The 26266-nt window shown below is 53.7% G+C and overlaps 1 protein-coding gene across 2 annotated transcripts in view; it reads left to right on the top strand.

The window, feature by feature from the left end:
* SMAD6 (SMAD family member 6) overlaps nt 1–12539 on the top strand; it is a 76385-nt gene extending 63846 nt beyond the window's left edge. For both annotated transcript variants that reach the window (XM_053223842.1, XM_027067597.2), the window contains one exon: nt 11730–12539. In XM_053223842.1, the coding sequence (XP_053079817.1) occupies nt 11730–12271 (542 nt within the window). In that variant the 3' untranslated portion in view covers nt 12272–12539. The remainder of the gene's footprint in view (nt 1–11729) is intronic.
* Nucleotides 12540–26266: the final 13727 nt, after the last annotated feature.

Genomic DNA, 26266 nt, shown 5'->3' with positions numbered 1-26266 from the left:
ACCCCCGCTGCCAGACAGATGACTGTAGGCTGTAGGCGATTTTTTTTTTTTTTTTTTTTTTAGCCTCTGAAACAGCTTGCACCTAGTGAGCTCATCTGGGATTCCATTGGCCAGGCTGCATCATGAGGATCAGCAGGTGGGAGCGACGCCCCTTCCTCCCTGCCTGCGGTCCTGGCTTCCGAGCATTGAGCATCGGTGTTATCACCTGTTAGATGGGAAGGATGCTGCTGCTCACCTTTTTCAAACCCAGGGAGAACCCGTAGATTTCCCAACTGCCCTCTCAGCTCTAGGATGTTAAATCCAGTAGGCATCCCATTGTTGAGAGCACCCTGTCAGGTTCACAGTGCCAAGTCCCAGGGGAGGAGGGGTCTCAGGGAAGCCTGCATGCAGGTGCATAGGGCGGAGACACATGCCCTCTTGACAGCATCAGATAGAATGTGGTCACACCCCGGGACTGAGGAAGGCTTTCTGTAGGAGGTGACATCGGGGTCTTGACGGTTGAGCAGGAGGCTGACCAGCGGCGGGATGGGAGGAGGACACTGTTGTTAGGCCCTTCACTAACTCCCTTCGAGCGAGGTACTCTGCAAGGAGAAACTAGCACTCCAGCAGGGCCACCTTGTTGGTGTGTGACTTGTGCCTCACTCAGGACCCACGCTCAGAAGGGGCCTCTGCTCACTTTAATGCTCTGCCTTCACCACTGAAACTCTGAATACTTTTTGAACAAGGAATCCTGCATTTTCATTTGGTGTTGAGTTCCCAAATCGTGTAGCTGGTCCTGGCACTGAGAGATGGAGACACCCGGATGGAGCTGCCTGGATTTGCAATAGTTCACCTTGCCACGGCCTGTGGTGTCGGGAGCCTGACAGATCAGGCGAGAGTAGGGTGCACAAAGTACACATGGAGTGGGGTGTTTGAGGGACAGGGAGCTAAGAGACCTCCATGGCAGGAGATGGTGAGTCCAGGGATTCAAGGGGGTGAGGCTGTGGGGGCCTCTCCTGATGATCCCTTGGGATGTTTCTGTACCAGGATGGGTTCCTGCCCCTGAGAGCAGAGACAGGCTGATTGAGGGCAGTTTTGAGGTACTTTGCTTTCATGGTTTTACACTGGGTCCAAGTAGAAGTCTGGGGCAGGAGGCTTGCCAGCAAAACTCCAGTTGTATTTGGGAAGTAAAAGAAAAGTAGAGGTGCCCCCAGTTGTCCCAGCTCTGGGAGGCTGCAGGGCAGGAATGTGCCTAGAGATGGGCTTCCCCAAAGCACACCGCCATCCGCCACGAGCCAGCATCCCTGCCCCTCTGCCGCATGCCCCGGCTGTCCCCATCCACACCTCCAACTGGCCGATTTTGTTCTCTGTCAAGGGAAGTCAAGGTTGGAGTGAGTCAGCGAATGTTGGCACCTTAAGATGAAAACCCAGGCTCAGCCGACCAAGAACCCTGAAGGCCAGTGAGGGGCCTGGTTTGGGTGTGAATTTGGGGATTTGGCCATCAGCAGTGGCCACCTGCAGGCAGGGAGGATTTGGGGGCTCCTTCCCTTCTCAAAACTGCCACCTCTTTCCTGGGGACCGAGGTACCCAGCTTTATTATCTTGCATAAATAGTGTTCTTTTAGAATCTTTCCAGGGGCAACATGAAAAGCAAGGCTTTCCCACCCTGGCAGGTCTCTGGGTAAGAAAACAAACAAACGTATTCCGAGTCTGACTTTGTGATAAGACAAAAGGGGACTTGGAATGGGAGCAAAGTTCAGAGGCTTTTGTTGCAGAAACTGGTTCCCTCTCGAAAACGTGGGCTGGTTTTATAAGCCGCTTATCGCTGTCTCTGCCCCGGCGGGACACTTGTCCACAGAATTCTCCCACCCGGACTCGGGCCCTCCTCTGCTCCCTTGGGGTCTTCATCTCTGGCTTAAGCAGTCGGGTTTCCTGTAGGAGGGCCAGGCGGGTACACCAGTGTTACTGGTGCAGAGCCTGGTCCCCCAGTCTGATGGCAGCCTTGGGGTGCCTCTCAGAGCCTAGAGCTGCCCGCAGAGTGTAAGAAGAGCACCGAGGCCCAGGGAGAAAAGCCACTGTTCCCTGAGTGCAGGGAGCCCGGAACAGTCTTGTTGGGGCGGCAGGGCCAGATGGATCTGCTGGCAGCGGGGGCCCCGGGTGTCCTCCTCTGTCTCCCCTGAGGCCATAGGTCCTGGGGAGACCGGAGGGGATGCCGAGCAGGCGTGGGTATCGGGGCCCGGGTGGGAGCTTGCTTTCTGTCGGGGGATCGGCACTCGGAGTTCGCTTTGCAGGACTTGTTTGGAAACCGCACAAGATGAAAGGAGTGGAAACCTTACCCACCTCAGCCCAGGCCGCCACTTTGTTCCACTGGAGATGTGGGGCCGAGCAGACCAGGGTCAGGGCGCCTTCTGCAGGACCCTGCAGGCCTCTCCCTAGAGAAGGCCGGTTACAGCCCATGGCCGCTGACTGTCCTTATACCCCCCATCCCTCCTCAACCCATCCAGGGCGGGCACTCCGAGAACCACCCCAAAGAGCAGAGGGAGCAGACGAGGCAGCATGAAGGGCCAGCAGAGAGTGTTGTCAGGCCAGCCAGACAGGATTCCCATGCTGCAGTGCTGTGTGGCTCCTCCACCTTGGGGTCTGTTCACCCCCAGGAGGGGATGATTCTACCTCCTGGACTTGGGGGTTTCTAAAGACAGAATGGATGCAGGGCCCAGAGCGCCTGGCTCCTCCCCACACCTCCAGGGTCCCAGCCAGGGTTAGCAGCCCTTTCCCAAGATCACCCACCATTTCTTACTGCAGCATGTAAAAAATGCTCACAGAGGGGTGGGGTCACGCCTGGGTGGCTCAGTAGGTTAGGTGTCCGACTTCAGCCTAGGTCATGATCTCATTGTTCCGGAGTTCGAGCCCTGCGTCGGGCTCTGTGCTGACAGCTCAGAGCCTGGAGCCTGCTTCAGATTTTGTGTCTCCCTCTTTCTCTGCCTCTCCTCCACTCACACTCTTTCTCTTTCAAAAATAAATAAACATTAAAAAGAGTTAAAAAAAAAAAAGAAAGAAGAAATGCTCACTGGCTTTTGGAGGGGTGGTGTGGGAGAAACTATCCTTGGAAACCAAGAAAGTGTATGAGTTTGCGGGACTTCATGGGGGGCCATCAGTAGCTGTGATAAGGCACCCTCTCTGAAAACGCCACTGCCCTCCTGGTAATGGTAAGGTGGGCAGCAGGTGGTGGGGAGGTGGCCCCCACATTGCCACATCCAAGGACCCCTTTTACTGTCCAGTCTTTATAAAGCCTTCCTGCGCCAGCTTGGAGTGGACCTGGCTGGGCTGTTGTAGCACAGGGCCTGTGCCATCACCCTGCAGACCTCCTCCCCATCTCTAAGCCTAGATAGTCGTTAAGCTCAAGTCCCAGCTCTGTCACTTCCTAGCTTAGGGCGGTGGACATGTTAACCTGACCTTTGGACCTCGGTTCCTTCATCTTAAAATGGGAATGACTGAGGATCGACAGTATGTGGAAATAGTGCATTTAAAGTGCTTCATATTCTGCCTGACTTTTGGTCATTAAATGTTGGCTGGTATATTATTGATTATTACTATTATTGGCTGGCTTATTTTATTACTGCTATTACTACTACAACTACCGCTGTTTCCCCTTGATTCTTAACTCCCTTGGCATATCTTATCTTTGTAGATATTATTACCTAATGTGAACACCTTTATGAATTATATAGCCGACCCAATCCATTACACAATTTCTATAAATGATATAGAGGGGATAAGACTGTACAGTGGTAATATTAGTAGAAATAATAATAGCTATTATTTATGGAGTGTTTATTTTGATTTTCTTTTTTTTCTTTATTTTTTTAATGTTTATTTTGAGAGAGAGAGAAACAGAGGGGCGAGTGGGGGAGGGGCAGAGAGCGAGGGAGACACAGAATCTGAAGCAGGCTCCAGGCTCCCAGCTGACAGCACAGGGCCCGACGTGGGGTTGGAACTCACGGACCGTGAGATCGTGACCTGAGCTGCAGTCAGACGCTTAACCGACTGAGCCACCCAGGCGCCCCTGGAGTGCTTATTTTGAACCAGGCATTATTTGATGCTCTTGAAACGAATCCCAACAGCCCGATGAAGTAAGCAATGATTGCATCCCCATTTTACAGCTTAGGAAGCTGAGGTCCAGGGAGGTAAAGTCACTTGCCCAGGATTTCACAGCTGATGAGTGGCAAAAGCTGATAGTCACATGCAGGAAGCTGTGCTCCTGAGCCTGTATTCTTAACTCAGCCCCGTGCAGGAGACCTGATGGGACCTTGCTGTATGGCTAATTTCCACTGTGACCTTGGGCAGTCACTTTACTTGTTTGGGACTCAGTTTTTCCACCTGCAAAATCATGAATTTTGGACTGTGTGTTTCGTGGCCTCCCTCTTTCCCTGCTGTCATTCCCCCCTGGCTCTCCCATCTCATCCCTGTCTTGGGGGTAAAAATCCACAACCCAGCAGAGCAGCTGGCTGGCCTACTGTCTGAAGGTGGCGGTAAGCGCGGTCCTCAGCCCCAGAGACCAGCAGCTGAAAGGCCCCTGAGGTGGACCCTGTGCAGGCGGCAGCGGTGGCCAGACCGCCCGTGATGTAATGACCGATTAGGAACTTCCTCTTGGAAGCCTGGCTTCCTCTAGGAGCCAAAGGTGCTGGAGCTGAGGTGGGGGGTGGGGAGGGGCGAGTGGGAGCGAATAAGAGGAAACTCCTGTCAGCTGGGCCCTGCTTTTGGAAAGAGTTCAGCAGAGAGGCTCGTTCTAAGCTGTTGACCATTAACATGGCCCCGTGCACATTCCTTCTCTGCTTTTACTGCCAGAGCCCAGTGGATAAAGGACGGGTCTCCCCCCTCCCTTAACAAAGGAAAAAAAAAAAAAGAGCCTCTAATTAATGCCGCATCTCTGGATTCGCTGCAAAACCTGAAGCCATTTCTGCAGCTTAAAATGACAAAGGAAGGTTAAGTGGAAACTCCTTTCCCCCCCTTAAGTTTGATAACAAAAACTACTTATCTAATGGGCAAACAAGGCTTTTAAAGGGGTGTTAGGTTAACCAGATGCAGGGCCACGTAATTACTCCCAGGCGTGGATGAAAAAGCTGCCGGTTGGACGGGAACTTGAAGCCACAGGCATGACATGGGACAGAAGAAAGGAGCTTTCCAGGAGGGCAGGAGGCCCCAGAGTGGCCCGTGACAAGGGGATTGGAAAAACCAGCCTCTGGGCTCTTCTCCGGCTCTGCCACCAACTTACTGGGTGACCCTAGGCGAGTCACTTCACGTCTCTGGGACTCTGAGTCTCCCTTCCCGGCTCTCAGTGGGGTCTGGGTCTGTCTGCCCTTGCTTTGTGCTCATTTGGGGTGTGGCTGGGTCTGTCCTTTCCGTCCAGCCCCGGGAGACGCAGCGAGGCTGCTGTGGCCCCACGCGGGTGTGAAGCAGTAGCAGCGGCTTTGAACATGGAGGAGAATGGGCGGCCCAGCCAGGCCTCTGGAGACCACGAGGACTCGGGGCCCAGCCTGCACATGCTCTGAGCCTTCTCTGTCTAGCTCTCTTCGAGTCTAAGGGACCAGAGGCTTGAATCTGGGCACATCTCTGGTTCCCTTCACAGGATGGCTAGGTCCAAGGCAGTTTGGCCAAAGGGAAGGGGGGGGATCACGAGGAAAACAAGCTGCACTGCGTGTGCTCAGGCTCTTGGACCGCGCAGCCCACGGGGGAGCACACAGGAACGCTCCTGCCCTGTGTTTTGACAGAATACTGCTGATTCGAAGAAGCTAAAGGCTTTTCTTGGGATTGCAGCTCTCCCCGCCTCCCCCAGGCTGCAGTCGGCGCTCCTGGTGCCCCAGCACCCCCACAAAATTACACGTTGGGCTCGCAGCACATTCACGGGGCAGAGAGGCCAAGGAGAAGGAATGCCAGCCATTGGAGGGACTGGCTCCTGCGCAGGGGAGAGGGCCTGTGGCTGGCTGGCTCCTCCTGCCCACCACAGGCGGCCACCACCCTCTGGTGGCAGGAATGTAGGCACCGCTGAGGCCGGGCCGCCCCTGCCCGGTCTGGAAACACAGGGGCTGTCCCCTGGGCCACCAGAGAGCCCTGCTGAGGCCGCTCCAGGACAGCCACAGAGAGCTGGCTGAGCAGCGCATTGCCACTCCCTGCCTTTTCTTTCAAGGCGTCATACCTACCACGAAATGCACAACTCTTCAGTGTACAGGCGATGACTTTTGACAGTGAGTACAGCCAAGTTCCCGTTGGACCGATCGAGATATGAAACATTTCCGTCATCCCATAATGTTCCCCCATGCCCCTTCCCTGTCCTGGAGGTAAATCCCTGTTCTGATTTCTATCACCGGAGGTTAGTTGTCTACTCAAGAATGTGATATGAATAGAAACAAACAGCAGATCTTCTGTGTCTGGCTTCTCTCACTTAGCACAATACGCTTGAGATCCATCCACGGTGTTGTATGTTTCAGTAGTTTGTTCCTTTTGATTGGTGAGTCGTGTTCCATTGTATGGGTGTACCTTATTGTTGTGTATCCCTTATCCTAGTCTGTTTGGGCTGCTGTAACAGAAATCCCACAGCCTGAGTGGCTTGAACCACACACGTGTATTTTTTACGGGTCCTGAGGCCGGGGAGTCCAAGATCAAGGCACTGGTAGTTTTGGAGTCTACTGAGGGCCCAAGTCCTGGTTCACAGATGGATGTATTCTCACTCTGTCCTCAGAAGGGCAAAAGGGGTGAGGGAGCTCTCCTGGGTCTCTCTTGTAATGGCACTAATCCCTTTTATTCATGAGGGTTCTACCCTCATGACCTAATCACCCCCAAAGGCCCTGCCTTCAAACACCATCACACTGGGGGTTAGGATTTCAATACATGAATTTGGGGGTTCACAAATATTCAGCCCATGACATCCATTCTCCTGTTGATGGACAACTGAGCTATTTGCCAAGTTGGGATGACTGCAAGTTGAATTGCTGTGAACATTCACTAAATTGCAGCAATTTTCATCGAGCTCATCGTTCAGATGGGAGGCCTGAGGCCAGGAGAAGGAAGATGAGCTGCCTGATACAGGCCTGAAGCCTGGACCCTGACACGCTCCCCCCACAGCCTGGGGCCACTCTGCCAGGTCTGCCCCAGACATAGCGCCAGACCCAGACCGTGTCCCTCCTCTCCTCCTCCCCTGAGAGCCCTCCCAGCCGGGACCCAGAGTCTGGCTGGGAACTAGGCCAGGCCCTGAGCAGGGGGTAGCGAGCAGGAGTTTCGGTCAGAACGCGGTCATCTTTGATGTTGTTCACTCGGGTCTGACTCCCTGGTATTTATTTGCAATTAAGGAGCTGGTTCCTAATTAGGTTGATGGCGGGACCACAGCCTTGGAGCCACGAGGAGGAAAAGATCTTCTGCAAAAGACTGTCCCCTTGAGCCCTCAGAGGCAGCCCTACGGAGGATGAGAAGCGTGGCGGTGGGGTGGGGCCCCATCACTGTGGGAAGGGCAGAGGTTTGGGGGGCCTGGCGTCTTGCTGGCAGAGAACACGTCAGCTCGTGTCGGTCCCGCTGCATGAGACCCGAATCCGTGTGTGTGTGTGTGTGTGTGTGTGTGTGTGTGTGTGTGTGTGTGTGTACAGAGCCGTAGCGGCACTCGCCTTTGTTCTAGACATTCAGTCATTCCTTGCTCCATTTGTCATTCCTCTGCATATGAGGCACCTCTCTTTACCCTTGGGTTCTAGGCTGGGAGCTAAACCTTGACACCAGTACAGTGCTCTACACTCTGTGAGGGGCATTGCCATCTGCTCTCCTATCGTAACCTCCTGTGGTGGTGACCCGGGGTCATGACCCCTGGCACCCCTAAGGAGCCCTGGCCTTTGAAGAGTTAGCACCAGTGCTGGGGCCAATAAACAGACAGCTGCTTCTTTCTGCACCCACCCAATTGATCTGCTGCTGGAGTTTCCAGAAAAGTCCAAAGATGGACTTAGGGGTTACAAAGAAGCCCATTTTACAAGTGGGGAGACTGAGGCTTGGGGACACAGCAGTTTGTCCATGGCCACAGTCAGTGGTAAGAGCCTTGGGTTTGTCTCACTTTGAAACCCTTTGGCTCATGGGACAAGCATTAGATTAGAATTCTGGAGTCTCAGGTTTGGGTCCCAGTTCTGCTACCTGCTGCTCTGTGTGTGTGTGTGTGTGTGTGTGTGTGTGTGTGGATGAGTCACCCTGTACCCCCCGGGGTGCCATCTTTGGGGCACAAGGACATTCAGTTCAATTAGTGGTTCCCAGAAGCCAGTCTTAGGACTACATTTTCATTGGTCCATGATGAAAAAAATAAGAAAATTTCTTATACTCTAATCATATTAATTTTTACATTTCTGATTTAGGTCCTATCTATTTTATCAGTATCAAATTATACTTTCTTTTGTGCTAGTGGTAGTAGATGGTCTTGGGGTAAGTTTATTTATTTATTTTGAGAGAGACATAGACAGCACGAGTAGGTGAGGGGCAAAAAAGAGAGGGAGAGAGAGAATCCCAAGTGGGCACCGCAGTGTCAGCACAGAGCCTGATGTGGGGCTCGAACTCACAAAATCGTGAGGTCATGACCTGAGCCGAAACCAAGAGTCGGACACTTAGCTGACTGAGCCACCCAGCCACCCTAGTCTTGGGGTTTTTAATAATTCTGCACGTGACAAAATAAAACAGTAGGAACCCCGTACATTCACAATCCCTCTGTTAAGCAATGTATCGACTTGTGAAAGTCTAGACCAGCCAGGGGCCCTGACCAACAGCACAGACACCTGCTCAGGCATAGGGAGTGGCTGCATTGAAGACTGTAGGTACATGGGAGGGAGAGATCAGAGAGGGCTTCTTGGAGGCAGCAGTCCATCTCCTAGAACTTGGAAAACTTGGCTAGGAGTGTTACCCAGCCTGCACAACAAGAGAGACTGCCGGAGGTGAGGCCCGACCCAGGCACTGTCCCTGAGCCAGACGGTTGGGGCAGGCTAGGGCCTAGGGCAGCTCTGTGGGGTTCATCCCCCAAGCACAGGATCCTATCCCCCTGAGGAGTGCTGGAGCAAGGCTGGGTATTGATGAGGTGGGGGTAACTATGAGGGGCATTTGGCTTGGCTGGGGTGGGAGGAGCTGAGAAAGGGGGCAGGAAATGCTCCCCCCACCCGTTCCATTGCTCTCAATCTCCCCCCCTCAACATACACACACACACACACACACACACACACACATAGACATACACACACGTACACACACACATTCTGACTGTCAAACTGCTCCCTTGCCTTTTACAATGGAGTGGCTACACCCTGGGGCAGAGCCGCCACTTTATGACTGGGTGGCCTCTGAGCCTTATCTGTAAAGGTGGGGGGGAAAGCAGTAACCCTCACTCAGTGAGGTGTTTCATTTGTGGGCCGGGGAGTGACTCACCAGCTAAACACCTCCAAGACTCAGACCATGAGAGCAGCCTGGTTACAAACAGGGAAACTAAGGCTTAGAAAAGGGAAGGGACTTGTTTAGTGCATGGGTTTCAGTGGGGAGTCTGCCCGGAGCGTGGCCTGGCACAGATGCTGGCTCTGGCACTCACTCGTGTGTATTCTTGACCAGTTAACGGCACCTCTCTGGGCCTCAGTTTCCTTGCCTGTGAAATGGGGTGGGACCAGGAGTGAACCGAGGCTGTTGTGAAGAGGGCGCCTAGCTCATGAAAGGCCTTTGGTGATGTGTGTTGCTCGTCCTGTCACCCAACACTCCCCAGGCACAGAGCCTTTGCTCCCCCACCTCTGTGTCCAGTGCACCCCAGGCGCTGTCGTTGGTCGTGAGAAGCCCGGTGCTGGGGTTTCGTGGCCAGGCTGGGACAGCACTGCTTTCCTGGCTCTTGGGAACTCCCCAGACCTGTGCCAGATGGATGGGCGGAGAGATGGTCCGTGGCTTGGAGTGTTCCTGACTGTCCACCTGCTGGGACTGGCCTAGTGCCTGCCCTGTGGCACCACAGGCTAGAGCTGTTTCTCTACCTGCTGGCCAAGGGGTAAATCACTTGAGGGCAAGGATCAGGGTCTCTTCTCCCCCCACCCCACCTCCCATCAGCCTGCAAAAACCACAAGGGCCTGGATGGAGACTATGAGGCAAATCAACACATTCTCAGGGAGTGGCCTGGGGACCCATGTCTGGGACCTTAACACCAGGCAGAGGGTGAGGGGCACGCCCTTTGGGGCTCTGCCCAGCTCACGGCCTCAGCAGAGTTGGCAGCCTGCAGGAGGCCTCTCGGGTAGACAGCTTCCTGCTAGGTGGCTAGGCGGGCCTCCCAGCGCATAAGAGGTTGTGAGGGGCCCTGTCACCCTGCTGCTCTGGGGCTTCTAGGCGGGGCTGAGCCGAAGGCAGACAGAGCTGACCTCACCCCGGCTCCTGAATGAAGTTGTTAGCAGTGTTTTCTTCCTCGGCTTTGGTTGGACTCTGATCAGTTTCTCGTGGAGGAGCCATGCCATAAAGCACCTTGCTGCGTTCCCGTCACATTCTCAGGAGAACTTTCTCCCCTCTGTGCATAAGCCCCATCCAAGGGGTATGTGGGAACATGTCACATCACGGGGCAGCCATGGATGCCCACCTGCTACTCAGAGCTCTGAGCTCAAAGGAAAGACCAGATGTCAAAAGACTTCGGAATCTGAGAAGCTGGCCACACACAGCAGCAAAGACGGGGCTGCCCTTCAAGACGGGCCCTGGCCTCTGGGTGGTCTTAGGTCTGGTATCAGGAAATTGCTCATCCAGACATGCAGAAATGCTTCAAGCTGCAGGGGAAAGGGATCTCAGTCACCCAGGCCACCCCTTTGCTGTCCATGGGGAAACTGAGGCCCAGAGAGGAGCAGCACACATCTTCAAGAGCTGGCGAACTCTGGAGCCCTTGTGGGGCAATTTTCTTTAATACTTAGAGACCTCAGCTTCTCTTTCTCACAGAAGGGGCTGCAGTTCTGGTGAAAATCTGCACTTCCTGCCAAGAGAGCCACCTCGAGGGGTGGGGGATAGGAGTGACTGGGAGACTAGGCATCATGCTCAAGACCAAGGCTGGGAACATTCTGGGGGTTGGAAGGGATTCTGGGGGCCCACTCTCCTACCCCATCGTGCCTTGCTATGCCTGAGTCCCCTTCAAGTGGGGAAATGTCCCCTGATGACTTAACCCCACTCTTTTCAGGTTGAGGCTTACACTGGCCGGGTTCAGATCCTGGCTGGGCCCCTCACTAGCTCTGTGGCCTTTGGGCAGGCAGCTGGTGTCTTGGATCCTCATCCGTAAAATGAGGAGAAGGTGGTCTCCTCACAGAGGGATTAGGACCCAGTGAGGTCAGACAGGGTCAGAAATGCAGCACCTGGAACATTGTAGGTGCTCCGTGTTCAGCCCTTCCTTTGGGTGTGGGAGGACTGTCCATCCCCTGCTAGCTGGAGCTTGGAAAAGTCTACAGGGCAGGGGCCGAGTGTGGTTCATGTTTGTGTAGCCTTAGCACCGAGCACACAGTAGGCGCCTTGCCTTCTGCGTAGGCTCGTAACCTTTGTTTTCCCCCTTTGCGCCTGTAGGGGGCCGTTCTGCTGTGAGTTACGTTTCTTGAGGACAAGTTGGCAGGCGGTCGGTGCCCGCATGTCTGTTGAATGCTGCAACCCCCCCCGCCGACCCCCCCTCCCCCCCCCCCCCCCCCGTCCAGGCAGCAGTGCTGCGTCCCCCTCCCCCCTCCTTAACGCTCCCCCTGCCCTGTGCTTGCCCCGCAGACGCCAGCATGTCTCCGGATGCCACCAAGCCCAGCCACTGGTGTAGCGTGGCCTACTGGGAGCACCGGACGCGTGTGGGCCGCCTCTACGCGGTGTACGACCAGGCCGTGAGCATCTTCTACGACCTACCTCAGGGCAGCGGCTTCTGCCTGGGCCAGCTCAACCTGGAGCAGCGCAGCGAGTCGGTGCGGCGCACGCGCAGCAAGATCGGCTTCGGCATCCTGCTCAGCAAGGAGCCCGACGGCGTGTGGGCCTACAACCGCGGCGAGCACCCCATCTTCGTCAACTCCCCCACGCTCGACGCGCCCGGTGGCCGCGCCCTCGTGGTGCGCAAAGTGCCGCCCGGCTACTCCATCAAGGTGTTCGACTTCGAGCGCTCGGGCCTGCTCCAGCAGGGGCCCGAGCCCGACGCCGCCGACGGCCCCTACGACCCCAACAGCGTCCGCATCAGCTTCGCCAAGGGCTGGGGGCCCTGCTACTCGCGGCAGTTCATCACCTCCTGCCCCTGCTGGCTGGAGGTCCTCCTCAACAACCACAGATAGCGGCGGCCGCCTGCCCCGCCGCCCAGAGACACAACCCGCCCCCCTACAGCCGACCACGGACGAGACCCCCCCCAATATCATCTACCTAGATTTAATATAAAGTTTTATATATTATATGGAAATATATATTATACTTGTAATTATGGAGTCATTTTTACAATGTAATTATTTATGTATGGTGCAATGTGTGTATATGGACAAAACAAGAAAGACGCACTTTGGCTTATAATTCTTTCAATACAAATATATTTTCTTTCTTTCCTCCTTCCTCCTCTTCTTTATTATTTTATTTTATTTTATTTTTTAAGAAAATGATACAGCAGAGCTAGGTGGAGAAGGCTGGGTTTGGCGTATGGTTTTTGAAATATTAATGCCCAGACAAAAAGCTAATACCAGTCACTCGTTGATAATAAAGTATTCACATTATAGTTTTTTTTTTTTTTTTTTTTTTTTTTTTTAATGTTTTCTTTCTAACAGCGAGGGACATGCAGGGCTTCGGTGGGTTTCTTGCCCATCCAGCACACTGAAACTTGATTTCAGTCTTTTACCAGATAAAGAGTAGAGGGGCTAAACTGACAAGGGAGGAGGGGCATATGTTTACTGTTAAGGCCAGAGAAGGTTCTGGTGTTCCCTCCTGCCCGTGGCTTCGGTGTGTCCACAGGATGGGGGGAAGGGAGGGTACATGGCCGTCCATCCTGGATAAACTCTCCCAGTCTGATGGAGGAGGCTCAGGTCCATGCCTCCCATCTCTGAACTGTGCACAAGCTAGAAGACACTGATTCTCAGCACTGTGGGGAAGTGGCCTGAGGAAGAAAGACAGACAGTGGGCCTCAGGCCCACCTACCACCTTGGGAAACCCACCTGAGCCCCAGGGTGAAGCTCCTTTTAGGACCTCCCACCCCTCACCAAAGAGCTCAGAGCTAGGCCATCTGGGGTTGTATTTATGATTCATGCAAAGGCAGGTTGTTTCTCTCTGCTCTATAAAAGGGAAAAGTTGAGGTTCGGGAAGGGCAAATGACTAGCTCATGACAGATCAGGGTTAAAAGTCACATTTAATTGTAGGACCAGAGCCATATTAAAATCCGTTTTCTCTCTTGAGAAAACTCAAGAAAAGAAGGTTTCCTTGGCCAGATAACTAAGGGGAATGTTACATTGTATATCTTCTTTCTTGGAGATTTACATTAGCATATTAAATGCTCTGAGAAGTCGTGTGTATTATCCATTGCTGCGTAATAAATTATCCTAAAACGTAGCAGCTTGAAACTAACGTTTCTTATCTCTCGCAGTTTCTGTGTTTCAAGAATGCAGGAGCGATTCAGCTGGGTGGTTCTGGTTCAGGGCCTCGTGAGGTTGTAGTCAAGCTGTCGGCCAGGGCTGCAGTCATCTGAGGCTTGTCTGGAGCGGGCCGACCCACTTCCAAGCTCACTCACGTGGCTGTTGGCTGCAGGCCTCGGTTCCTCACCACACAGGCCTCTCCACCGGGCTACTCGTGACGTGGCTTCCCCCATAGCAAAGGATCCAGATGAGGGAGAGAACATGCGCAAAGCCCTCATCCTTGCTCACCTTATCTCGGAAGTGATCTGCAATCACTTCGCCACGTTCTACGGATCACACGAACCATTCTTGCTAACGACGTGGGAGGGACGGCATGAGAATCTGGATGTCAGGAGGTGGGGATCATGGCCACCATATCCTCTAAGAAATAGACCATTGTGCTTTGTTTCCCAAAGTTATTTACCAATGGACTCTCCCCGCCCCTGCTAATCCTGTCCCTGTGGCAGGGCATACTGGCACCATTGTCAGGTGCTGGACACACCAGGGCACCCCACCCTGAAGCCCTGCCCTGAAGATGCCCATCGGGATGCTGGTCTTACTGGGTATTGGTGTGGGGTCAGTGTGGGGGTCACTTTGGGCTCAGGCAGTTAGCGGAGTGCCAGATGGAATAAGGAGCCACTTTTGTGGGCATGTTATGGCTCTGGTCCTCACAGGCAAGCCACAGGTTGGGGGTGGCGGAGGGCACAGGAGCAGAGGGGAGACACCATGGGAGTGGCAGAAACCAAGAGGCATCCGTTGCATGGAACCCCTAGAAGTCAGCAGAAGGGTAACCTTCAGGCCCTCGTGCTCTGCAGCCAGAGTGCCTGAGTTCAAATTCTGTGTCTGCCATTACAGGATACACCAGAGACTTCTCAATGTGCCCTGGTATTATTACCATAAGGTGGTATGAGATGGGGATAAAAATTGTTCCTACCTGAGAAGTAGGTTTGGGAGAAATCAGGACATCACACAGTTCCTGGCCCATCATCAGCGCGTATCAGCTATTGGTAACACAGGGCCGGGACTGGAAAGGGAGGCTGGGGCCCTCAGATGTCAGGACGAGGAGCTGGGGTGGCTTTTGGGGGGCGGGGGAAGGAGCTGGTTTCTGTGTGGGCTGGGGAGGTGGTCAGTGCAGGCCTTCAGGAAGCTCTTTGTAGGGACTTCCCAGTGGGAGGAATGCGCAGGCTGCAGGCAGGAACGAGTGGGCCGAGCCCTGGCTCCCCAGCTACTCGTGTTCACCAAAGCCAGTCTCTCAAGAGGGGCTCTTTGCTCTCAGAGGAAGCAGCCAGTCACCCCGCAGTGCCTGGGGGTGGAAGTTATGATCACAGTCCCCCTTCATCAGGGAGCAGGAGGCACAGGAGATCGACACTCCTTTTTCATAGATGAGGAAACTGAGGCCCAGAGCAGGGAAGTGTTTACCTCAATCGTATATAACCATGGATGTTTGGATATGACCTGGGTCGCCTACTTCCCCCCACAGGGTGTATTCTGTGCGGACCGGCAAGGGACATCCTTTTGCCATCTTCCAGATTCTCGGGGTCCCCGCGGAGGCAGATGGCATCAATTCTGGAGTTAAGCCTCATAGGCTGTGCTTTCTCCTGGTCCCCCTCTAGCCCAGGTCCTTTCATTCCCTGTTGCCACTCTCGGGCCTGCGCCCATGTCCCCCTGCCGCCCTGTACTGTCCAGGCGTTGGTCCTCCTCTCGAGCATTTTCAAGCAGTCACTGTTTGCCAGCCCTTGCTACACGCAAAGAATTGTTTACACACCTCGAGTCCAAGAGAACCTCTGCAGCGATGGTCTCAATTGTTGCCCCTTTTCAGATGGAGAAACCAGGCTTACACCTGTGTGCCCCTTTGTCCGAGGTCCCTGGGGGAAGGAACAAGCCCTCTGTGTTGGATGCCAGCTGGGGGCTCCCCCTGGGTGCCGGTTGTGATTGGCTTTGTGGAGGTGGGCCTGTCCCTCGGGGATAGCCTGCCAGCATGAGGGCTGAGTCCTGGGGCCCCGGGGCGTCAACCCTACAGCTGTCTTGCTCCCAGGCCTGCCCCCCTCCTGAGGTTCTTGGGTGGCTTCGAGTGTCAGGGAGAGGCCCTGTAGTGGCTGTTCTTCATGGGGGTCTGAGACTCCCGTGCCAGCCCCTTGGTTCACAGGTGGGGAAACCGAGTCCCAGACAGAAGAGACTGAGTGGCCGAGGTCACGAAGTGGCAGCAGGACCTGCCACCCTCCCCCCTCTCCCAGTCACGGTACTCGGGACTCGCAATAACTCTGCGGTTTCCCCCAGACCACCCAGGGATCCAGTGACTCAGGCTCCAAAGGAGACACTTTCTAAACAAGGCCGGGTCTCTGGAGAGTGTGGTGGGAGCCTGGTCCCTGCAGGCCCTGGGAAACGGGGTGGGTGGGGCTCACTGCCTCCCAACCCAAGCTCAGGCCTGAAAGGGGGTGGGGGGGGGGAATTTCCTGCAATGACTAGGCTTTTGGAGGAGGGTGGGTCCCTCCACGCCCCCTCCCCCCATCTCCAGTCCCACCCCTGCCTTAGCCTCTAGGAGTGTCTGGGGGTGTGGCGGTGTGGGGGTGGAGGGGTTGATCTAGGAGTGAGAGAAGCAGAACTGGGAGTGGGGGGGGCGCGGGCCTGGAGATCTTGTTTCACGCTTCAGGTGACAAAACCCAAGGCCCAGAGAAGGGTGTGAGTAGTCTGAGGTCACACAGTAAATTCAGGGCAGAGCTGACCCTACACCTCCAGTTTCAGGACTCCTGGTTTAACTGCTCCCTCTGAGTTCAGGCAGATTCCGTCAACGCTCTGGAGAGCATTGACACACTTCTGCTCCCCTCCGAGAACTCATGCCCTCGTACCCCTGTCCCGGGAGCTCTCGTTCCCTGCCCCCCACCCCCGTAGTTCAGGAGGCTTAGTGGCTGTAGCTGTCTTGCTATAATCCTGACTCTGCCGCTTACCAGTTATGTGCGTTGAGGCAAGTTACTTAACCTCCCAGTGCCTCAGTTTCCCCATCTGAATACTAATGAGTATTCACCTCCTAGAGTCGTTGGGAGGATATAGGAATGAGTGCATGTTGGGCACTCAGAACTGACGGGTATTAAGCTCTTGGCAGGTGTACTCACAAACTATACTCACTAGTATAATTTGCGGGCTGGAAGGTAGCTCAGGTTGGTAAGAAAAGCTTTGGTTGGGGACTGAGCAAGTGTTAAGAACTCAAATCCAGAGTCCTTAACTTGCTGTTGGCGTTGAGCAACCAGTCACCTGACCTGTGTGAACCTCTGTTTCTTCAGTGAGAAAGGAAATCCATGATCCACTGGGGCATTTGTAGTCCTGTAGACAGGAGCCACCAGTGTGTCCCCTGGCCAGCTGCTGTGGCCTCTTAACTGGGCCTCCAACCTACTCTCTACCCAGAGTGATGCTGTGCACCCGAATCTGGCAGTGCCCCCCCTCCGCAGGACGGTGACCCCTCTGATGACTCCCTGTACCCTCAGGACAGAGAATTCCCTCTTCGAGTGGCCTGGGAGGCCTTGAGGGAATCTGCCCTCCCCCCATCTCTACCTGGCCAGCCCCTTCAAACAGCACACTCCAGACCTCTCTCTTTCTCCTGGGCCTTCGCCCAAGCTGTCTCCTCCTCCTGACCATGACCCAGTCTGCCCAGTCCAAGCTCTGGCCACACGGCTGCCCCTTTTCTCTTTCCTGGAGTCTCCTGGAAGCCAGAGATGTCTCATTTCCCATTTGCCCCCATGGCCCTGAATCAGCCCAATGCCGGGCACAGAGGACAGATGGACTCCCCGGGTGTTTGTGGAATAAAAGGGTCACAGAGGTAATGGATGTGGGCGTGTTTTATAAACTCCAAAGGACCAAGTGGGCATCCAGAGGGGTGTGTGTTTATTATTATCACGTGTCTCCATGACAACTCCAGCTGGCTTCTCCTTACAGGCCCCTGAGAACCCTCACTCCCTCCCTTATCCTGAGGCCCCACGTTCTGGGGGCTAATGTCCTGCAGCCTTATTCTACCCTCTCAAGGGTGTGGTATAAAATTCCTGGTTTGGGGGCAACCCTTTGATCGCTCAGAATGTAGACTCAAAGAACATCTAAGCTGGAAAGCCCCTTCGAGTGCATCTAGTTCCATCACTATTACAGAATTGAGACCCAGAGAGGGGCAGGGCGCTAACCAGGGTCACACTGCAAGACTGTGGCCGACGGGGGCCAAAACCGCTGACTTGGAGCTCCTTCCAGAGCTGGCCCCTCTGCGATGCTGCAGTTGAGAGGCAAGAACGGTAGAGGTACAGATCAGGGGTTTTGTTGTTGTTGTTGTTTTAAATTTTTTTTAATGTGTATTTATTTTTGAGAGAGAGACAGACAGAGTGCAAGCAGGGGAAGGGCAGAGAGAGAAGGAGACACAGAATCCGAAGCGGGCTCCAGGCTCCAAGCTGTCAGCCCAGAGCCCGACGCGGGGCTTGAAACCATGAACCATGAGATCATGACCTGAGCCAGAGTCAGACGCTTAACAGACCGAGCCACCCAGGCGCCCCGGGGTTTTATTTGTTTTTGATTGTGGAAAAATATAGATAGCATAAAACTGACTAGTTTAACTGTAACATAAAATTTGCCATTTTAATCATTTTTAGGTGTTCAGTGCTGCGGCATTGAGTGTATTCTCATTGAGGTGTTCCCTATGCTTTTTAATAAAAGGCAAATGAAGACTAAGTTTTAAAATTCTCCACCCTGGGATTTTGAGGCCTTTGCTGGCTTCTGGCAGACAGATTACCCAGAGGAAGCTGTGTGCCACCTTGGCCCAGTCCGGGGAGTCTGCCGAAGGAAGGTACTGGGGAAGGAGCTGTGCAGTCTAGGCTGACCATCATCAGGGATATTGACTAGAATTGCCTCGCCAGCCTTGCTGACTGTTTCCAGAGCAGCTCATGGTGAAGTTAGTGGAGTGTAGATAAAAGCCTTAGAATTTCTGAATGTGAGACCAGGAGCCCATGGGCTAAGCGGAGGAGATAGATTTCTTTTTTAATTCTTTTTAATGTTTACTTATTTTTGAGAGAGACAGAGCATGAGCAGAGGAGGGGCAGAGAGAGAGAGGGAGACACAGAATCCGAAGCAGGCTCCAGGCTCTGAGCTGTCTGCACAGAGCCCGACGAGGGCTCGAACTCACGAACCTGAGCCGAAGTCAGTCGCTTAACAGACTAAGACACCCAGGTGTCCCAATAGATGTTTGGTTTTTTTTTTAATTTTTTTTAACGTTTATTTATTTTTGAGACAGAGAGAGACAGAGCATGAACGGGGGAGGGTCAGAGAGAGAGGGAGACACAGAATCTGAAACAGGCTCCAGGCTCTGAGCTGTCAGCACAGAGCCCGATGCGGGGCTCGAACTCACGGACCGCGAGATCATGACCTGAGCTGAAGTCGGACACTTAACCGACTGAGCCACCCAGGCGCCCCCCAATAGATGGTTTTTAATGTGACCTCCCTGGACTGGAGGAGACCTGGCTGAGTGATACTGTGAGGGGGCCCCCTCTCTCTTTGGGCCTCAGTTTCCCTTCGAAAAGCAAAGGTCTAAACTAGATGGCTTGATGGTGCTTCCAGAGAGCTCCTTCTGCTCATCCCTCAAAATCTTATGTCCCAAGAGAGGCAGTTGGGGCGGACTTTCAGACTGGACCCGCTAAAAGGAGCGGGGACGGTCGCTAGTAACAGAACACTTATTTTGTTTGGTAACAGTGACAATAATTTTATTATTTACCGAGGGATGTGCTGTGTACTATGCACTTTGTATCATCTCATCCAGTCCTTATCCTTATTTTATAGATGAGGCTCAGAGAAGTTAAGTAAGTTGCCCAAGGTCACACAGCTAGTAAGAATCAGAGCTAGGATTCCCACCTTGATCTCTCTGGTTCCGGAGCTGGTGTTCCTACCCCTGGCCCTGCTGGTGGCACAACTTCTGAACTTGACTTTCCACGATGCAGGCTTTCAAGGCAACTGCTGGGGCTCCAGGCCGAGCTCTGCCTCCAGCCGAGTGACCTCGGGCAAGGCACTCAAAGGCTCTGAGCCTGTTTCTTCATTTCTTAGAATGGACCTAAGAATAGTACCCACCTTACAGGTTAGGGAGATTGAAAAATAAGTTTATATTTGTGAAGCAGTTAGAACAGGGCCTGCTTGTCGTGACATTTAGCATTTGTTGGATGTTTAAAACGTTACGTTTGTCACCAGCTTTTTGTGTGTGTGTGTCAGTTTTGTCCGAACCAGCAAATTGGAAATGTTTATTTTTCAGGGTTTCGCGATTTCTCATCATCAAGCAAGGAACAAAACGTAGCTTTAGGAATGCCGAGAAAACACACGTGCGAGCTCAACACTGCGTGCGTGCCCACAGCCCGATATGCACTTTCCTTATTGTTTTAGCAAAAACACGTCTATGCATGATCTTTTGTAGAGGAGAGAAAACAAGGCTCTTCCATGGGTCGTTCAGTGTTGGCCAAGTTCCTTACATTGTCTCAAACGGGCAGGATTTGGGTGTTTTCTAAGTATGTGTATAGGACGTGGACCCTTTGGAAATGGTGACCCCACCTCACTCCTTGTTTCCTTTCCTTCTCTACCCATGGAGCCGGGACCGTTCCATTCCCGGCCCTAACAGCAACTGTTTTGACTCGTTAAGAATCCTCTGCTTTGTGCTGCCCCAAACATAATGTCAGCTTACATCAAAAACCACATCAGATCCCCAGAAAGCCAAGCGACTCTGGGTCTGCCTTGGTGACAGGCCTTGGCTGGCTCCTAGGCTCTCCTCACTCTGGGGCTCTAGGGGGCTGAGGTCTGACCCCTGGGGCCACTTGGCCTCATCTGGGCCCAGAGTCCAGGATCTCTGCCATGTCCCAGCCATGCTGAAAAGTGTCCCTGCCATGGCTTGCAGGGAAGAAGAACCAGCTTGAGCCACACAGGGTTTTAAGTTGAGGACTTGTCAGCTCGCATATTTGGAATCCCATTCTGTCTGAGTCCGGGCCTGGAGAGTCCCAGGGGTGCTCCGCTAAGGGAGGGCTGTGGCTGGCCTGGCTCCAGTCTGAGCAGGCAGTGTCAGTAGACATCTTCTGACAGTTTCTAGGCCTTGGGGGTGGGCTCCCAAGTGACCAGAAGAAGCCTTTGAAGTAAGGCTGCTCTTGAATTTGCCAAGCTGGGGAAGGAGGAGAGGCTTGGGATCCGAGGCCCACAGAGCCACCGAAGACCGTCTTTAAACATAGACATTTCGCCACCTTCTCCATCAAGCCTTACGCCAGAGGTGCTGCTGTTGAGGATGGAGGGCCAGCTTTGGAGAGATGTGAAAGCCTCTTGACAGAAGTTTGAATCCGCGTCCACCATCCTCCAATCTCTGTGAACTTGGGCGTTTCGCGTGTTTCCTCTGGGCTTTGGTTTTCTTACACGTGAAATGCAGACGGCATCCTCTACCGCGTGGGGACCCAAACAGGAAGCGCGTAGTGTTGCGAGACAGTCCTCCATGGGACTCTCCGAGAATCGTGCGCGCAAAGGCACCGACGGCCTTTGTTCTAGATTATCTCCTCAAGGACGTACGTTAGGCAACGGCCTTACAAGATGCCCCTTTGTGCAAAGGGCAGGTATGTTGACTGCCCACTGTAATAAAAGTTCGGGGTTCCCGAAGCTCAGGGTTCCTCCCCATAAAGCACCCCACTGAGCTTGCGGGCGTCACCTTCTCTCTTTGCACAAGGAAACCAAGGCATGATGTGCCACGAGTAATAGCAGCCCGTAGTCTCTGACTCTGGAATCTTGGGTCCTCTGCCGGCATCCAGGAAATGGGGCAAGCCAACACGTTAGGTGGTGAAGAGGGTAAAATCTTAGATCCTCACGGTTCTTGACAGTGATGATGGGGGTGGAGGGTGCTGGAAGAGGAAAGATGGGGACTTCGCAAGACACTTCATGGGATTCTGAGACAAGTCCATGAAAATCGGGAGCAAATACGTTGACCAGATTGTATGGCCAAGTGGGCAATAAATGACCCTCTATTTTATTGCCTTTTGATGAGGAGGAATTGGGGGCGTTTGCAGGCTGAGCACTGGGAAGAGGTGCAGAGAGTGGCCCAAACCGTGCCCTGGATGCGGCCGACTCTTCTCCAGCTGGTGGGACCTCCTTACGAGTCACTGGCCAGTCTCACTTCCCCCCATGGGAACAGCCAGGGTGGTTGGGGGTGGGGGGTGGAGAGGAGCTGCTGTCTTTCAGATGGTGGTTACGGATGGGCACTCACACTGGGCGCAGGTCGGGGGACGTCCACGACGGCTGTGAGCAGAAACCACAGGGATTCTTAGAGCTTTGGCTGGCTCACTTGGAGACAAGAGGGTGGGCACGTCACGCTGGCTAAGGGAACATGAGATTTGGCCCCTCCCGCGGTCCTTCGTGCCCACTGCAGATCCATTCAGACAACAACAAAAAGTCGTCCTGCTGCCTTAACGGGATTTTGACCTTGGGGAAATGGCCCCAAGGCAAACGCCCAGAGGAAACCAAAGGTGAAGAATGGACCTGTATTAGGGCTCCGAGGCTGGGTTTGTCCAGGTGGGGTCCACTGTAGAACCTTGGTGCCAGCTCTGCAGAACGCAAAATGGGCACCGTCCCCCAGCCCAGTGGGCGGAAGTCAAGACTGTTCTCGAAGCTCCAGCCCTGACAGGCTCGTAGATTGAAAACACCCTCCGTGGGGTCACAAACTGTGGGAGCTACTGATGGAGCCCTGTGGGTCACTCCCGTAGATGCCCACAGTGAGGGCGTGTTTTCTGCTGCCACTGACCGCGTGCCTGCCCTGTCCAGACTGCCCCCCACTGCTGCCTGGACCGATCATCCTACAACGTGTGGCTAGACTCCTACCCCCCGAGACCCGTACAAGTAAGGAACTCTTTTTTCCTTTCTTTTTTAACTTTTGGCCGTTCTATTATTTATTTTCGAGAGAGACAGAGTGCAAGCCAGGGAGGGTCAGAGAAAGAGGGAGACACAGAATCCGAAGCAGGCTCCAGGCTCCGAGCTGTCAGCACAGAGCCTGATGTGGGGCTCGAACTCATGAACCGTGAGATCACGATCTGAGCCGAAGTCAGACACTGAGCCACCCAGGCGCCCCGCTCTGTGTTTCTACGCCGCACACCAAGCCTGGCACGCTCACCAAAAGCTGACCAGACTGTCTCAGGATGGGCACGGCTCCTGCCTGCTTGAGGCAGATTCCCCGCCTTGAACCTTTGACCCCGTCTTAGGGCTGTGGGTGGGCGTCTCCTCGCTGTTGACACTTCTCCAGGTTATGGTGGTGGTGTTCCAGTCTGATTGGTCAGCCAGTTCCAGCCACAACATGGTGGCCCTTGAAACCAATCGTGTCACATTTTCAGCTTTCTGGGCCCTTTACGGGGTGACAACAGTGTGCCTTCTACCCCAGCAGGCACGCCACAAAGTGCCGACAGACATGGTGCTCGATGACCTTTCCTGCTCCCTGCCATTCACAGGGACGGTCTTGGCGAGTCAAAGTTCCTAAGTCAATTTCCCTCACCTTCTCTTGGTCCAAACTCCTGACTCAAGCGGTTTGGTCATTGATGGTGGCCATCCCCAGAAGGGGACCATCTACTCAGCCGCCTCCTGGGGAATGAGAAGGGTAGGGAGTTACAGAGAGACCTTTTCTGAGAATTTGCCATTCAGCCCAAGCCATTCTCAGGCATGCTACTTCTTACGCTCCCTGAGCGGCCACCTTAGTTAACGCAGCCCGTGTTTGGTCGTCTGGCTCAATTTTATAAAAATGCCCTGTCACTGTTGCACCGGGTCCTTCTGGAACAAAGGTCTGGGCACAAATAGGGATGACTGGGAACAGGTGGAGTGAAAACACTGGAGTAGAGCTCACTGGCCGTGGAGGAAGACCAACAAGTCAGCACCTGGGAAGGGAGCACCTTAGACATCAGGACCTTCCTCACAGGGGATGGGGCCCTGAGCAGGCCTCCCGCCCCCACCCGGGTGCCAGTGCATTCGGTTCACTGACTGCTGTGTTAGCCACACCCGGCCAGGCAGCTCTGACCGTGATCTGATAGACGTTTTCCTTAACCTTCCTCCCAAACCGAGAAGTTATGAGAAAACAGCGTAAGATGGTCCCAACTCCAGCTCCTCCAGGAGTCTGCCCCAGCCCACCCCTGTCACTCCGACATCCCATGGGGCTGATGCGTGCCACCTGGCACCCAGTGTTGACGGACAGGACACATCACGCTGACTAGCCTTGGGAGGTCGTCTCTCTAAAAGCAAGGTGATTAGTTACGCGGCAGTAAGTAGCGAAGGCACCATAGCTTCTCTTGTTTCATGCTCACAGACATGGTTCGGCATCTGCGGGATGCTGCCTGCCTTGCGGATGAGAAGCAAAAGTGCAGAGAAGTCAGGCCATTGCCTAAGGTCACACAGCCAAGTGGTGGCTGTGACCAGGTCTGCGTGACCCTTATTCCTGTGCTTTCCAAGTTCCACCTCACTAGCTTTCCCTCATCTGAGGTGCCGGGGTTTTTTCCCCGTGCGTCACAGACCCTGGTCTGTAGAATTTCCTGCCCCCCTCGGCTTGTGTTCACGGACACCATGGTCGGGAGGTTTAGCAAGCTGGGGGAGCATGTGGAGCAGGCAGTGGGCTCCCTACTATGGCCTCCCCATATGGCGGGGGGGGGGGGGCCGGTCTCAGTTTCTTCATCTGTGAAACGGGTCTAAGATCTGCTTCAGCAGACTGGTTGCAAAGAACAAATGAACTCAGGAGCAGGGCTCTGGGAAGTACTGATGTGAATATTGATGTGGTCTGAGACATGGCCCAGGAGGAGGGAATGAAGGGCTTGGTAGAAGGCCTGGGATGGAAAGAAAGCAGAAAGGGCCACTCAGACACAGGGCCTGGGCCAGGGTTCCCTTATGAGCTGTTGTTTGTCATCTCTGATGCTACCTACCTTCCTGTGCCTGAAATCCTGGGCATTCCTCCTCTGGGGTAAGCGGTGCCTTTTCTAAACTCTCCCTTTACCACACTCATTCCCTTTACAGCAGTGGTATGGTGCTTACATAGCCCGAGCCCCTCCCACGTGTGGGCAACTTGCATACATTATCTAAGGGAATATTCCCACTGCATGCTCGCTAACCCTCTTTACAGGTCTATCTGCCCCATTGTACAGATCCGGGAAAAATGGGACTCAGAGAAGCTCAGTAATTTGTCTAAGGTCTCACGGAGACTGAGCCAGGGTTTGGACTGAGATCGCTCTTGATTCAGAGTCTGGTTGCCTTTGGGCTCGTTGGTTTTTTTATACTCTTGGCTTTCACCCCCAGAGAAGCCAAGCACTCTGAGACTGGGGCCTGGACGGAGGGGGGCCCAGAATCCTCCCCTGTGGGTGGGATTCCAAAGTGATTCGTGGCCAGGTGCCCACAGGCTGAACTTATCTTCAAGGAGAGGCTGGACAGGGCAGTCCCAGACCACAACGGCTCTGGGCACATCATAATCTTTCATCGCCACAGCTGTCTCATGATGGGTCCCTCCACAGGCCTCCAGAAGCTCCTTCTGTTCCCCTCTAGACCGCAGCCGGACCGATCTTCTTAGCATACAGCCCCGGCCAAGTCATTCCCCTACATAAAGCTGTCTGTTGACTATCCACAAAAGTCTAGCTCCTTATGGAACATATAAGGCCCTCCTTGGTCTGCAGCCCCCCATTCTCTCTAGCCTGAACCTGTTCCCTAAATCAGAATGTTCCCTAAATAAGTTGGACCAATTTGTGACTCCAAGCCTTTGCTTATGCTGTTCCCTCTTCCTGGATGCCCTTCACCCACACCAGCACTTTAATTGTCAAACTCCTTTCTATTCATTTTAAGTAGTAATCCTTAGGAATATTTCGTGTTTTTATAGAAGTTACATGCACGTGGTACAAAATGGCATAGAGTGAGAATTGTCTCCTCCCACCCAGGCCCCACCCACCCAGAGCCCTGTGGGTTACCTGTCTGTTGGGTGCCTTCGTACCCTTTAATATCTTCACCCCCTCCATGCTTCAGCTCACCTGTCCTTTCCTCTGGGACCCATCTCCTACCAGCTAACCTCTCACCCAGCCCAGGTAAACCGTGACAGCTGAGTCTCACACAGCACCCAGACTTCCCTCCCATTCAAGCCTTTCGCACATTTTATGGCGCTTGTCTATTGACTGGCCGTCTTGGGAGCTGCTTGAGGGTGGCAACTGTGTTGTGTCAGTTTCTGTGTCCCCAGTGGGAGGCAGAGGGCCCTGGTGCATGGGGAGTATAAGCCGAAGGTATTGCACAAGCGTGTGTCTTCAGGGGGTGATGATAGAATGCCTGAGGCTGCTGCCCTTCACAGGGTCCCCCAGAAAGGAAGGTTGGCTCAAATAAATGGTGCTGGGGAAACAGGAAGTGGTGGGGGGTGGGGGCAGACTTCTTCACCTTGCACTATGGAGCAGAACAAATTCCAGACGGATGAGACCATAAAATGTGAAAACAATGAAACCATGAAACGACTAGAATAAAATGTGCATGATTTTGATCTCTGGATGGGATGGGCCTCTCTAAGCACAGCAGTAAAGAAGAAATTATCATGGAAAAGATGTATATATCCGCCTAACTTGAACTGGGAACTTCTGTACATCCAAACATATCATAAATAGAATGAAAATAAAAATGCATACGTAAAGAGCACTTGCAAATCAAAAAGAAAAAACTTAA

This window comes from Acinonyx jubatus, chromosome B3 (genome assembly GCF_027475565.1).
Source record: "Acinonyx jubatus isolate Ajub_Pintada_27869175 chromosome B3, VMU_Ajub_asm_v1.0, whole genome shotgun sequence".
NCBI classification, from domain to species: domain Eukaryota; kingdom Metazoa; phylum Chordata; class Mammalia; order Carnivora; family Felidae; genus Acinonyx; species Acinonyx jubatus.
Note: the sequence above shows the minus strand (reverse complement) of the source record. Positions and strands in the feature narration are given on the sequence as shown.